The 13523-nt window shown below is 44.9% G+C and overlaps 1 protein-coding gene across 2 annotated transcripts in view; it reads left to right on the forward strand.

Moving 5' to 3' along the window:
* Positions 1 to 13523, forward strand: part of LOC118731253 (putative adhesion G protein-coupled receptor E4P) — a 53528-nt gene that overhangs the window by 11085 nt on the left and 28920 nt on the right. For both annotated transcript variants that reach the window (XM_045589179.1, XM_036459683.2), the window contains exons 2-3: positions 9667 to 9717; positions 11566 to 11688. In XM_045589179.1, coding sequence (XP_045445135.1) covers positions 9667 to 9717; positions 11566 to 11688 — 174 coding nt within the window. The remainder of the gene's footprint in view (positions 1 to 9666; positions 9718 to 11565; positions 11689 to 13523) is intronic.

Below are 13523 nucleotides of genomic sequence, written 5' to 3' on the forward strand. Positions count from 1 at the left end.
CTGGTCCTGCCCACCGGGGACTCTTCCCACTCAGGCCCCAGGAAGCCGTTCTCTCCCCTCCGCTGGGCGTCGGAGGCGCCTGGCCGGAGAAAGAGACAGACCCCGGGTACAACCACCCGGCAGCCCGGGGACTCCCGTCCGAGATCTGGGGACTTACCGGGGGCTCCCACTGGCTCCTGGCGATGGATGGCTCGTCAAGTCTGAAAACTGCAAAGCAATGACCCGGGGCCAAGTCCGGTTCCGCCGACTGGGAGTGGAGGGAAGGAGTTGGGCTCCAGTGGCCAGCCCGTGGGGAGTCGGGACACACTTCTTTCTGGTCCTCCAACCCCCGCCGGGCCCGCGCGGTGCAGGCGGGACTTTATGGAGGGGTGGGAGGGTCGGGGAGAGGTGAAACCGAAACAGAGAGACCGGGGGAGGGGCTGTGGGGCTGGGAAGGCCGCGCCCCCAGAGAAGGGGGTCTGGAAGGAGGAGGGGTTAGGGGATGGTGGCTTTCCTCCCCAAGGTCTCCTCTCTCGGCCAGAGGCCTTATCTCTCAGGACTTTGCAGTGTGGGTTGCCGACCTCTGTGTGTTTTCGTGGCTGGCGCCAGGCATTCCCTCCTCCCCGAAAGAGACTCCCCCAATTAGACTGCGAATGGGAGAGAATAACGGGGCTTCGTGGACAAACTCTTAAGAAACAGGAAGGTCCGGCCTCAGCCTGCAAACAGAGAGAATGCAGCCTCCTTATCGCCCCATTGGAATGTTAATGTGTGGTTACAGCCTTAGGGTAACTCCCACACATTTCTGGCTGGTCCCCACCGGGCTGGAGAAAAAAAGCCCTCTTACCCTAGAACAGTGTTTCCCAAACTTTTGACATATGTGTACCCCTTCTATAATTTTCGTAACGCTGAGTACCCCTGTACTCATGAGAACGTAGAATTAGGCGCAGCTAAGCACGGTGCAACGCGTACCCCCACCAAACTCTTCCCGGACCCCTGGGGGTACGCGTACCACACTTTGGGAAACACTGCTCTAGGATAAGGGGGCAAACGCTTCAAGTCTGCTGCACGGATGACGGCCAAGAGCGTACCTTCCTTTTAGTGAGTTACAAAGACCTGCCCTTGCCCAGCCTTGGGCTCTGGGCTTTAGGGTCTTGGTGTCAGGGGGAAGGGCTTTAAGAAGAACAGAGGCATGGTTGTCTAATGATTATTCACTGCACTAACTACAGATAGGAAGGTTTCTTACAGACCCTGGAACCTGGAGGGTGAAACAGGCCTGTAAAAGATAAGACACCCCAAGGCCCAGATGGGCCCCTGACTCAAAAGAGAAATACATTTTGAGAGCAGACCAAGGACAGGATACACTGTGCCCAGACCCTGACCCCATCTCCCCCTCCTGGGAGTTTTCCTCAGGAACACTGACCATTCTTGGGTCTCAGGAATGGGCTGAGCTGTTTGTAACATCATAGAACAAGTCAAAGGCTAGCCCGGGCCAACTAAGCCAGGTTTAAGTTCATGAGTACCTCTCCCTACAAAACCAAACCAAACCAAACCGAAAGCTTCCATTTTCATAGAAACATGCGTTTATTTCATAGAGACATGCTGAATACAGAGGGCTGGAGTAAATGAATCATCATTAGTATTTGTTGTGGGCCGCAAGTCTGACATATTTGTCACAGAAGATTAATCCCCTTGTTATCAGACTTGGAGCTTCTGTGGAAGAAAGGGGCCACATGCTGACCTGACAGGCTCAAGGGAGGCCTGCATGGCGGTCATACAAACTCAGAGACCTAAAGTCACCACAAAGGATGGCCTGAAATTAAACTTTAACTAAACGCAGTTATGGTGGGCAGGTATGTCCTAGGCCGGTATCTTCACTGACAAGGTCACCCTTTACCTTCACTGAGCCTATCTGTCTTTATCCATCTGTGATAACATACTCTTGAAGTCTCTGGGTAACTTGTAACTTCCCTTTTCCTGGACCCCTGGGGGCACAACCAAATGTGCTGGGCGCCAGGACAGATACCACAAATTCCTTCATTATCATGTTAATTGTTCCTGCACCCACCTAGGTCTGTGTCCATCACTTTATTTTTTATCCAATCCCAGGGGTTCCTTCCCCACCCCCCTTCCTTGCTTTATCTCGCCCCTCTAGTCTATCTAGTTTTCAAAATGTATTTCTCTATTGAGTCATGGATTTCTTGTAACCCACCTATGTCCCTCCTTTGATGGCAATGTATAAATACAGATGTAACCCGCCATTCTCCGGAGCATTATCTCAATTCGTTAAGGTTCTACTTCCCAGCATATGTCGACAGTTTGACTAAAACTCAAAAATTCTTTACAGGTTTTAATGGTTTGGTTTTTTTTACATGAATATTACCAAGGCCGGACTGCAGGATCTACCCTCCCCTGTCCATGTTAGATTTGTACTCACAGCTGCACATAGCTATCTTCCCCCTCGTGTGTATATGATCAGCCAACTGGTAAGGGGGGATCAGAGCAGATTTTTGTGGGTGAGCAACTGCTCTCCCATACTGCCAACATAAGGGAATAAATGCTCATATATGATGCAACCCTGTCTCTGCTTAATTGGCTCAAGCAGTGACAGGTAGCCCGGACCCTTTGGTTGTCAGGTTACATTTGGAGTAATAATAATAATATAATAAAATATCAGATGAGCCAAATACAGGCTAGGAGTTTTGAAAGAACATGTAAGTGTAAGGTCCCAGCTGAGAGGTCTGCAAAGCAGAAGCAAGACATGGAATCCCAGGCCATTAAAAGGAGGAAAGGTTTTGATAGATCATCCCTTCCCTTCCAGACGGAAACCCCACCTGTGGCCAGACATTCCTGAGCTCTGAACCACCAATCAGCACCTGCCAAATACCCTAAGCCCCCATTCCTAAGTCCCTAGGTCCCTAATCAGTCAGCCTGTGCTGAGTGCCCTAAGCCCCGCCTTCTATCCTTAAAGGTGCTTGTAAGCCCCTCGCTTGCTCTCTTCCGCACCTCTCTGTGGAAGCAGCCCTCAGGGGTACCCTTCCCTCCAATAAAGCCTGTGTGTGTCCTGCCATCCCTATCTCCGGTCTACCTTCTCTATTTAATCTATCGGGTTTTAATCTGCACTCCCGGGCGAAGCTTGCTGGTCCGAGGGTGGGCCAGGGAAGTTCGCGCCAAAAAGCAGCATAGGTACTTCTTTTATACAGCTGTTCAGGGAGAGGAGGGTGGAGGGCATGGGAGATGTGGAATTCCTGCCTCTGCCTCGGGCCAGGGGTCTAGGAAGGCCCTAGGAAGGTGCCAGCTAGCCAGCTATCTTTGTCACCATCCACCTTGCAGATGCTTGTATCTGCTCTGGGCTTCCCCCCTGCCTCAACCTAACAGTAAGCAAGCATATTGAAACCAGACCAATGGGCCCAGGCTGCCTGTTACTACTTGAGCCAATTAAATTGCAGAGTCAGGGTTGACCCCTATATGAGTGTTTGTTCCCATAAGGCCGGCAGTTAGGAGAGAGCAGCAGGTCATCCAAGAAAAAAAAAAAATCTGCTCTACCCCTCCCCATAAACTGCTTATATTGGGTAGAAGGACAAAGATTAATGGGAAAGTAGGAATTAGGCATGGGGAAGTAGGTAGGGAAGGTATAACGATTACAGGTTGCAGGCCATGCGGGCTTGGGGAAAGGTGGAGGAAGGGTCGAAAAGAATGGGCAAAGGCTGGGCGCCTGAGGACCCTATTGTTTCAGCAACTAAATTGTTAATCTTTCCCAGAGTTCGGGCAGTTCTAGGAAAAGGAGGTTATGTAAACAATGGGTCCTTGCTGCCTGCCACTATTGGGCCATGGAGCAGCCACAGGTTTGAATCACAGATGAGCCTTTGTTTCAGTGCTGCCTGCGGTGCAGGAGAGCAGAGGGTCAGCCACAGGATCTGCTCTGCCCCCCACCCTGAGCCTGCTGCTTACACAGGAAAAGCACAGAGGAAAAGCAGGCACAGGGCCGTGTACAGCTGTGCAGAAGGACCAGGGTCTTCAAAGGGCTGAGTGGTATGCAGGGCGGGTGACCTGGGGAAATAGCCAGTGGGAGTGCCGATGGGCCGTTAGCAGGTGAGCAGGCTGAGGTCTGCAGAGGCCTGCAGGTGTGCGAAGGGCTGGGACATTCAAAGGGCGGCGATTCCTGTTTCTGCAGCAAAGCTGTTCACCTTCCCGTGAGAACAGGCAGCTCTGCGCGGGAGGAAGGGCTGCTTCTCCAGGCCAGCGCCAGCCGGGGTGGAATGTGCCTTCTTCAATCAGAATAAAGCGGTGGTGAACAGAGCAGGACTAATATTTCTCACAGTACTAGCTGGCTCCCCAAATTCCATTGCTGCCCCCTTTCAAATAGACTGCAAGCGTCGTTAGCTCCCATATCCCAAGGTGTACAGCTCTCAGGTTAAGATGTGCTTTCTCTAATCAGAACAGAACAATCACGGTTAACAGAGCATGGTTAATATTTCTTACATTTATAGCTAGTCCTGTTGCTGGACAAATGATGGGGGGGGGGTGTCATCTGATAGAGCACCTGAATTAATCTGAAGAATAATCATATTAATTTTGTTGTGCCCGGTAGATTCTGGAACCCACAGACCACCAGGGAGCCGAGTCTGATGCAAAGGCAGAAAGTCTTTATTTATTCTAGCTCGAGCTAGGGTCCGAGCCGGAGCACCAGCGCAGTGGCGCTCACCTGTTCCAAACTCAGACCTCACTCTAAGTTTCCTTCTAAGTTTTATACTCTAGCCCAGCTATGCAAGTAAGCATCCTTCCCTCTCCCCCTCCCCTCCTGTTCCCTTCTGTAAGTCCTTTTTTGCCATCACGGCATGGCATCTCCGGGGTGGTAGGTCCCTGCAGGTGCATTCCACAGCAGTCAGGCTGGTCTGTTCCCGTAGGTCATACTGGTGATTAGTACCTAAGGAGCGAAACCTACCTCGGGGCTTAGCCTTGTCTTAATGCTTGCCATTGTTGTATTCTGGTTTTACTCAACCTTACCATTTTAAATCCTAGAATACATATACTTATGGGAACGTGGGGGGTTAAGTTTTTCTAAGTATCATTTCTTAGGCTGGTGCAAAAGTGATTGAGGAGGTGACTCAGCTGTGGACGATGTGCAATGTCCCCAGCAAGCAAGCAGAACCATTAAGCATGGTCAGGCCGACCCCACCAGGAGTCCAGACATCCTCTTATCGCTTGATGACCAAAAACAACAGCTGAATTCTGCGGACCTCCAGGGCTGCTTGTAGCTGCATTCCATTCCCAGCGTCACCGTAGCCCATCCTCCTTTATAATCCTGTCCCCTGCACCTTGCCACAGAACAGGTTTTGGGTGCTTGTAAGCTCCCTGTCTTCTTGGTTGGCTGGTCTTCTCAGTAATGTCTTATATCAGTGTTTCCCAAATTTTTGACATATGTGTACCCCTTCTATAATTTTCGTAACGCTGAGTACCCCTCGTGCTCATGAGAACGTAGAATTAGGCGCAGCTAAGCACGGTGCGGTGCATATCCCCACCAAACTCCGGGGCAATGTGTATCCCCACCAAACTTCCCATACCCCTGGGAGTATGCGTACCACACTTTGCGAAACACTGCCTTACATGATTCGCCTGTGTAATTGCTGATTAGCACTGGTAGCCGTGACATAGCTAGGTAAACACATGTCTATCATAGCAAGTCACTCTCAGTCAGTAATCGAAGTTCAAATCCTCATCTATGGGATACACTCATGCAGGGTAGTAGGGTACGTGTCCTTAATATCACACTTTATGTTTCAGTAAAGTTAACGCAAACATGTTAAATCCTTTTTAGACATTTTAAAATATTTGTGTATATTACTGCAACAGGTCTTGATAAATGTCTTCCTTACTGGTCCCCAGAACAGGATGGCCAACATTTTGAAATTGGTCAAGTAGTGATCAGGTGTGTGCCATCCCATTGTTTCTGAGACCTACTGTGTGTTTCTGAGACCTACTGTGTGTTTCTGAGACCTACTTGATCAACTCTCTACATTCTTGGTGGCCAGGGATGGAAGTTCAGGGCTGAGTTAAAAGTCTCTTTGTTCTTCCCTAGTCAAATGAGAACTGTAACAAATCTTAGCCAGAATGTATGGTTATGATACAGAGTTCCCCAACAATCAAACAATGCAGGAGGAGAGTTTGGAGAGACTTACTTTATTCATCGTGCGATGGGCTTAGAGAAAATGAATTCAAATTCTAAGCAAGGCTACAAGCAGAACTTTTTTTTTATTAAAGAGCCAGCCCTATGTGCATTTAGTGGTTATCTCGATGCTGGCCTTGAAAACAATACAATTCTATCCAATTAAAAAATGCACCTGCCATGGCATTGAGATTGTGGGCATATCTAGTCTCTGGCCTACAAGGTCATACAGCTAAGTTTATCTTCATCATTATTCAAACAGGCTATAGCAGACTAGAAAGCAAACATTTTTTTTTAGAATAAGAGGCCATCTAAAAAAATAGCAGAAAATTCCAAACAGCCATTTTTTACAAAATAAGGGTTTTCCTTCTCAGTTAAACATATATAGCTAACAATCAATTAAGTATTTTGTTAGTAAAAAGGAAGGGGAAGGAAAGAGAAAGGAAGAAAAGAGGGGAAAACAAAATAAAAATAAAAAAACCAATGATTTTGATTCTGCCCTTCTACCCCTATCAGTATGAATCCTTAAATATGATGTTTTTGTCAATACTCGTGATATAGAACAGAGGAGGTAGGACAAACAGATGTTGACCATCTCTTGTCCAGGGGACTTGTCTTGCTCTATGACAATCCAGCTAATCCTTGCTCCTCCCCCACCCATAGGCTACAAATCCAGGTTACCTGGATTTTATTTGTCCCACTTAAACCTTTTAGGGCTGATGTTGGCCACGAAAGCAGCTGCTCCAGAGTTTAGCAAAGGATTCCAACTCAGCCTGCACGCAGTGAGAGGGATAAGGGGAAATCCTTTTCCCAGTGCTGGTTATTCAGCCCACCCACCGTGGGGGAGTGCTATTCATACATTTGTGGCAAAGTTGTCTGCATTTCTGAGTTCACCTCCAGCTTCAATATGTAAACATTTGGTCTAGTCATATGGTAGACATCTTTAGGTCATCCTCAAAATAGATCACCCTGAAAACATTCTGATTTGTTCCAAATTGGCCACAATCTTGGACTCCTGGTATTCTTACAGTCTATGCTATTTCAGACTCTCCATATTCCAGAGAATGCACTGGTTATTAAGAGGTTAAACCTGTGCTGTCCAGTACCATAGCCACAGCCCATGTAGCTACCAAGCACTCGAATAAGACCAGTCCCAATACATACTGAATTTCAAAGACTTAACACATACAGTAAAGAATGTAAAATAGTTTATGAATAATTTGTTTCATAGTGATTGTGTGTTAAAATAACATTTTGGTTACTCGTGCACTGCTGGTGGGAATGCAGACTGGTGCAATCACTGTGGAGAACAGTATGGAGTTTCCTCAAAAAAGTGAAAATGGAACTCCCATTTGACCCAGTAATCCCACTCCTAGGATTATATCCCAAAAAACTAGAAACACCAATCAGAAAGGATATATGCACCCCTATGTTCATAGCAGCACAATCTACAATAGCTAGGATTTGGAAACAGCCTAGGTGCCCATCAGCAGATGATTGGATCAAAAAACTATGGTACATCTACACAATAGAATACTATGCTGCCATAAAAAAGAAGGAATTCTCATCATTTGCAGCAACCTGGATAGAATTGGAGAACATCATACTGAGTGAAATAAGCCAGTCAATGAAAGAGAAACACCACATGGCCTCACTCATTTATGGATAATAAGGAATATTATAAACTGATGAACCAAAAGATAGATATAGAGACAATAAAGTAACAAGCAGACTGTCAAATTACAGCGGGGAGGGTAGGGAGATCTGGGGGAGATAAGAGATCAACCGAAGGACTTGTATACATGCATATAAGTACAACCAATGGACACAAAACTCTGGGGAGGGAGGGTATGTATGGGAAAGGGGAGCAATGTTAAAATATGTACACAGATAATAATTTAATAAAAAATAAAATAAATAAAAATAAAAAAACAGTTAAAAAATAACATTTTGGTTAAATAAAATATATTATTGAAATTAACTTTACCTGTTTTCTCTTTGCCTTTTAAAAATGAGTGGACCACCGTAGCTTGTTTGGCTCACTGGATAGAGCGTCGGTCTGCAGATGGAAGGGTCATGGGTTTGATTCTGGTCAAGGGCATGTACCTCGGTTGCAGGTTCCTTCCATGCATAGTTATTATAATAATATTTACTATATTCCCTATGCTGTATTTTATGTCCCCATGACTATTTTGTAACTATCAATTTGTGCTTCTTGATCCCTTCACCTTTTTCATCAGTCTTACACACCTTTCTAGCCATCATCAAACTGTTCTCTGTATCTGTTTGCTTCTATTTTGTTTTTTAGATTTCACATATAAGTGAAGTCGTATGTCATTTGTCTTTCACTGCTGAATTATTTCACTCAGGACAACACCCTCTAGGTCCATCCATTTTGTTGTAGGTGACAAATTTTTGTTTTCTTATGACTGAGTTATACTTCATTGTATATAAGCACCGTTTCTTCATTCATCTATTGATGGACACTTAGGTTGCTTTCATATCTTGGCTATTGTAAATAATGCTGCAATGAACACATGGGTGCATATGTCTTTTCAATTTAGTGGTTTTGTGTTTCTTTGAATAAATACCCCAAAAATGCAATTGCTGGGTCCTTCTTTGTCTTTTGTTTTAAAGTCTATTTTTAACCACCACATGTGTGGGACCAGCCTGCTTGGTGTCTCTATCCCTCCTACCAGTGTCGATGTAGCTTCTCTTTTATGTCCTTAGTTGCAGGACTTCTGATCAGCTAGACTTCTGGTAGTTCTCAACTACGGCTGCTCTGTAGTTTAATTGTAATTTTAATGTGGTTGGGGAAGACGTAAGTACTGCCTTTGCCTACCCATCATTTTGGCCATGGAACTCATGGTTTCACCCCCTGATTTCCAGGGATGGAGAAGGGCTGGAGGTTGAATCAGTCATCAATGACCACTGAGCTAGTCAATCATGCCTATGTAAAAACCCAAAAGGATGAGTTTCGGAGAGCTTCCAGAATGATACCCAGGGAGGACATGGAAGCTTAGTACCCCTTCCCCATACCTGGTCCTACGAAGCTCTTCCATCTAGCTGTTCCTGAGTTGAATCCTCTTACAATAAACCAGTGACCTAGTAAATAAAATGTTTCTCTAAGTTCTGTGAGCCACTCTAGCAAATGAATCAAACCCAAGGAGGGGGTTATTGGAACATCCAATCGATAGCCCTTAATCTGTAGATGTCTCTAGATAGACAGTGGCAGAATTGAGTGGAATCATAAAACATCCAGTTGGTACCCACGAATTGCTTGATGGTATGGATTCTCCCCCCCGTGCACATTAGAATTGGGTGTCAAACTTTTACAGCTGCAATCAGATGTACCTCTCATACTGCAGTAATAAATGATGCATTTCATTGGGTTTATAGTTCGCCTGGAAGAGTCTACGGCAAAGTGAATAATGGCAGATGAAGCCCCAAACTTACCTCGGCCTCAGCCAAGCAGAGCCCCAGAGTACCCCCAACTGAACTATCCCCTTCTCTCTCTACTCTAGGCCTCAGTGTCCTGCTAACTCTGTCGGGATCGGAAGTGCAGAATTCTGGAGGTGAGTCTGTGATTGTCAAAGGACAGGGAAAGGAAATTGGGGTCTGCAGCCTAACTCCAGAGGAGGGAAGGTGTCCTTTCATTGAGAGAGAATATTAATCCCTGATGTCTTCTGCCCTTTTCTTGGAGCTTCCATTCCTCCACTATCACCATTTTCACCCATTTATTTAGCTCTTGTATTGCACCAGGCTCAATGCTAAGCAAATTGCATGCTCCAACTGATTCAGTCCCCATGACATTCCTGCAAAGATGGTTTTGACATTATCCCTACTTGACCAATGGCCCTCTAGAGAAGTAGCTGACTCAAGGTCACACAGCTGGTGGATGTTGGACTTTGTCCTTTTTCCCCCAAAAGCCTGTGTCCCAAATAATTTTGGGAGATAGTGTTGCCTTTGCCCCATGTCTCATGTTGCCTGCCCCCCTCCCCCCCCAAAAAAAGCAAATTTTGAGCAAATAATTTTTCTGGAAGGTGATCCTAGAAAGCAACATTTGGGAGTGAGAAGTCAGGTTAGAAGGCAAAGAGCCAATATTGGGTCCATTATACAGCAAGTTACATGTGGGCAACTGGAGCGTGATCCCTTGGGGACTGTTGGACATAGTAAGAAATATGAACCTCAAGGCTATCTCCTCCAATTAAACACTAATCCCCTCTTCCCTTCCCCCAGCCCCTGGCACCCTCCATTCTATTTTGTGTCTGTGAATTTGACTCCTAGAGTGACTTTACGCATGGAACCATATAGCATTTGTCCTTTTGTGATGAGCTTATTTACTTATCACAATGTCTCCAAAGTTCTTCCATATTGTAGCGTGTGTTGAAATTTCTTTTTCTGAAAGCTGGATAATATTTTTGTTTGTGGATGGACCACACTTCATTTATCCACTCATCCATTAATGGGCACTTGGGTGGCTTCCATCATTTGGTACTGTGAATAGTGCTGCTAGGAACATATCGATAGGTATACAGATATCTTTTGAAGACCCTGCTTTCAGTTGGGTGGGTTTATTTTTTTATTTTTGTTTTTGTTTTTGCTATAAGCCCATGAGTGAAATTGCTAGGTCATATGGGAATTGTAATTTTTTTGTTTTTGCTTTTTGTTAATCCTCACCTGAAGAAATTTTTCTATTGATTTTTTTTTTTGAGAGTGTGAAAGGGAGGGAGCAGAAAGAGAGAGAAACATCAAGGTGAGAGACACATGGATTGGTTGCCTCCTGTACACACCCCACTGGGGCTGGGGATCAGAACTGCAAACCAGGTATGCACCCTTGACTGGGAATGGAACCAAGACCCTCTGGTGCACGGATGATGCTCTAAACATTGAGAAACACTAGCCAGGGCAGGAATTATAATTTTTAGTTAAGAAACTGCCAAACTGTTTTCCACAAGAGCTGCACCATTTTACATTCCTACCAGCCATGCATTAGCGTTACAATTTTGCCACCTCCTACTCTCTGTTTATTTTTGATAATAAGATAACTGGTTTTATTTTAATGCACTGACTTTTGCCAGTCATTGATTGAGAGGGCTTCTTCTGTGGGGAGAAAGCATTGCTACTGTTACGTGAGAGCAAAGAGGACTATGCTCGCCAAAGATAGCTCCAGGTAAAGAAACACAGGTGCTGGAGAAAAGTTCTACTGTCAAAAAAGTGGTGTTGGTGGCAGAGGTGGGAAGGTTGTTTGGGCACTGTGAGCATGTGTGTTCAGTTGTGGGATGGCTGCAAAAAAGGATGCCAACAGAGCTATTCCCAGGAGTACATTCTTTTGACCAGAGTCTGGGAATCCTAGGTGCTTCCTGAATATTTCTTAGTAAGTGAGTAAACAAATGAATTAAAGGTTCTTGTGTTCTCTGCAGGTTTCTGTCAGACATGCCCTGAAAATGCCAGATGCTTCAACAGAACCCACTGTGCTTGCAAAGATGGGTATCAGTCCAAGTCTGGGAGGAGGTACTTCACTGACTTCAATGAGAAATGTGAAGGTAGGATGCAATCCACATTCATCTTGGCATTTGGAAAGGGGCAGGGACATACTTCTATACCCCATTCCCTGAGTTATGTAGGGATGCTAGTGCTGCAAAGATACAACAATATTACAAGATAGTCCCAGAGTCCTGTAAGATGTCCCTATCCATATACACCCTCCTGCTGTAATTCTGATGCTGGCTTGATGATCCTTGGTTTTTCTTTAGAGGAAGGTTGAGTTCCTAGGACCCTGGGCTCTTGAAGTCTCAGCATTGGTGTTTTTATATGTTGGTTTACTGGAAAACTTTACCAGGGGAGGGATCGTCTCTGTGTTGTTCATTGTGGTATGCCTAGGACTGAGAATAGTGTTGTCACATGGCAGATGTTCAACAAAAACATTGACCAAGACAACAAATAAATACATAAATCAGTATCTTGACACTCACTACCTACCATGGTCTGGCCCCAGCTTAGTGTTCCAATTTCACTCTCACTACTCCCCATCTGCTCCAGCCAAAATTCTTTTTCATTTCCACAAATTCTAACAATCCATTTGAACACTGAAGAGAAATAGCACTCCTGAATACCTGATTGGTGGAACTGAACATCTTATGCATGGAATTAGTGTCAGTGAAGAAGGTGAAGCATACAATGGTAGACTAGGATTTGTTTTACCTTATTGTGGCAAAATATACACAACATAAAATTTTTAGATTTATCTTTTGGTGTCATTAAGTACACTCACAGTGTTGTGCAGCCACTGTCACCATCCGTCCACAGAACTTTCTCATCTTCCCAAACTGAAGCTCTGTTCCCATTAAATACTAACTCCTCATCCTCTCCTCCAGCTGCTGGCTTCCACCATCTACTTTTATATATATATATATATATATATATATTATATATATATATATATATATATATATATATATATATATATATATATAATTGATTTTTTTACAGAGAGGAAGGGAGAGGGATAGAGAGCTACCATCGATGAGAGAGAAACATGGATCAGCTGCCTCCTGCACACTCCCCACTGGGGATGTGCCCACAACCAAGGCACATGCCCCTGACCAGAATCAAACCTGGGACCCTTCAGTCCACAGGCCAACACCCTATCCACTGAGTCAAACCGGCTGCGGCCACCATCTACTTTTTGTGTCTGTTAATTTGTTTCCTCTTAGGGTAGTCCTATGAGTGGAACCACAGTACTGGATATGTCGTCTTCTTCTTCTTCTTCTTCTTCTTCTTCTTCTTCTTCTTCTTCTTTAACTTTTTGTTTTGAAATGGTTTTAGACCTAAATAAAAATTACCAAAACAGCTCAATTAATTCTGTATTTCCTTCCCCCAGTTCCCCTGAGGTTAACCAAGGACATGACCACATACAATGATCAAAATCAGGCAATGATATTAACTAAATACAGACTTTTTCCAAGTTTCATTAGTTCTTCCCCTAATGCCCTTTCTCCCCCCCCCCCCCCCTTGCCTCCCCCTTCCCCCCAGCCCCAGCCTTTTTCTGTTCCAGGAGTCATTTCAGAATCCCACACTGGCTTTGATTTCCGTGATCCTTAGTCTTGTGTAACCTGTGAAATATCCCCAGAGTTCCTTGTCTTCTGGGACCATGACACTTTGATAGGACACCATAGATGCCCTTTTGCACTTTGCTTTTTTAGCTTAAATGTATCCTAGAATTTACTCCAAATCAGTTCATAGAGATCTTCCCCATTTTCTTTTTTTATAGTTTTGAGACGAACCATAGTTTATTCAACCCTCTCCTGGGCATGGGCATTTAAGTTGTTTTGATATTTAGGCTGTTCTAATATTTGTGGAAGTATGTCTTTAAGGTACA

The sequence above is a fragment of the Pipistrellus kuhlii genome, unplaced genomic scaffold, assembly GCF_014108245.1.
Source record: "Pipistrellus kuhlii isolate mPipKuh1 unplaced genomic scaffold, mPipKuh1.p scaffold_m20_p_30, whole genome shotgun sequence".
Taxonomy (NCBI): Eukaryota; Metazoa; Chordata; class Mammalia; order Chiroptera; family Vespertilionidae; genus Pipistrellus; species Pipistrellus kuhlii.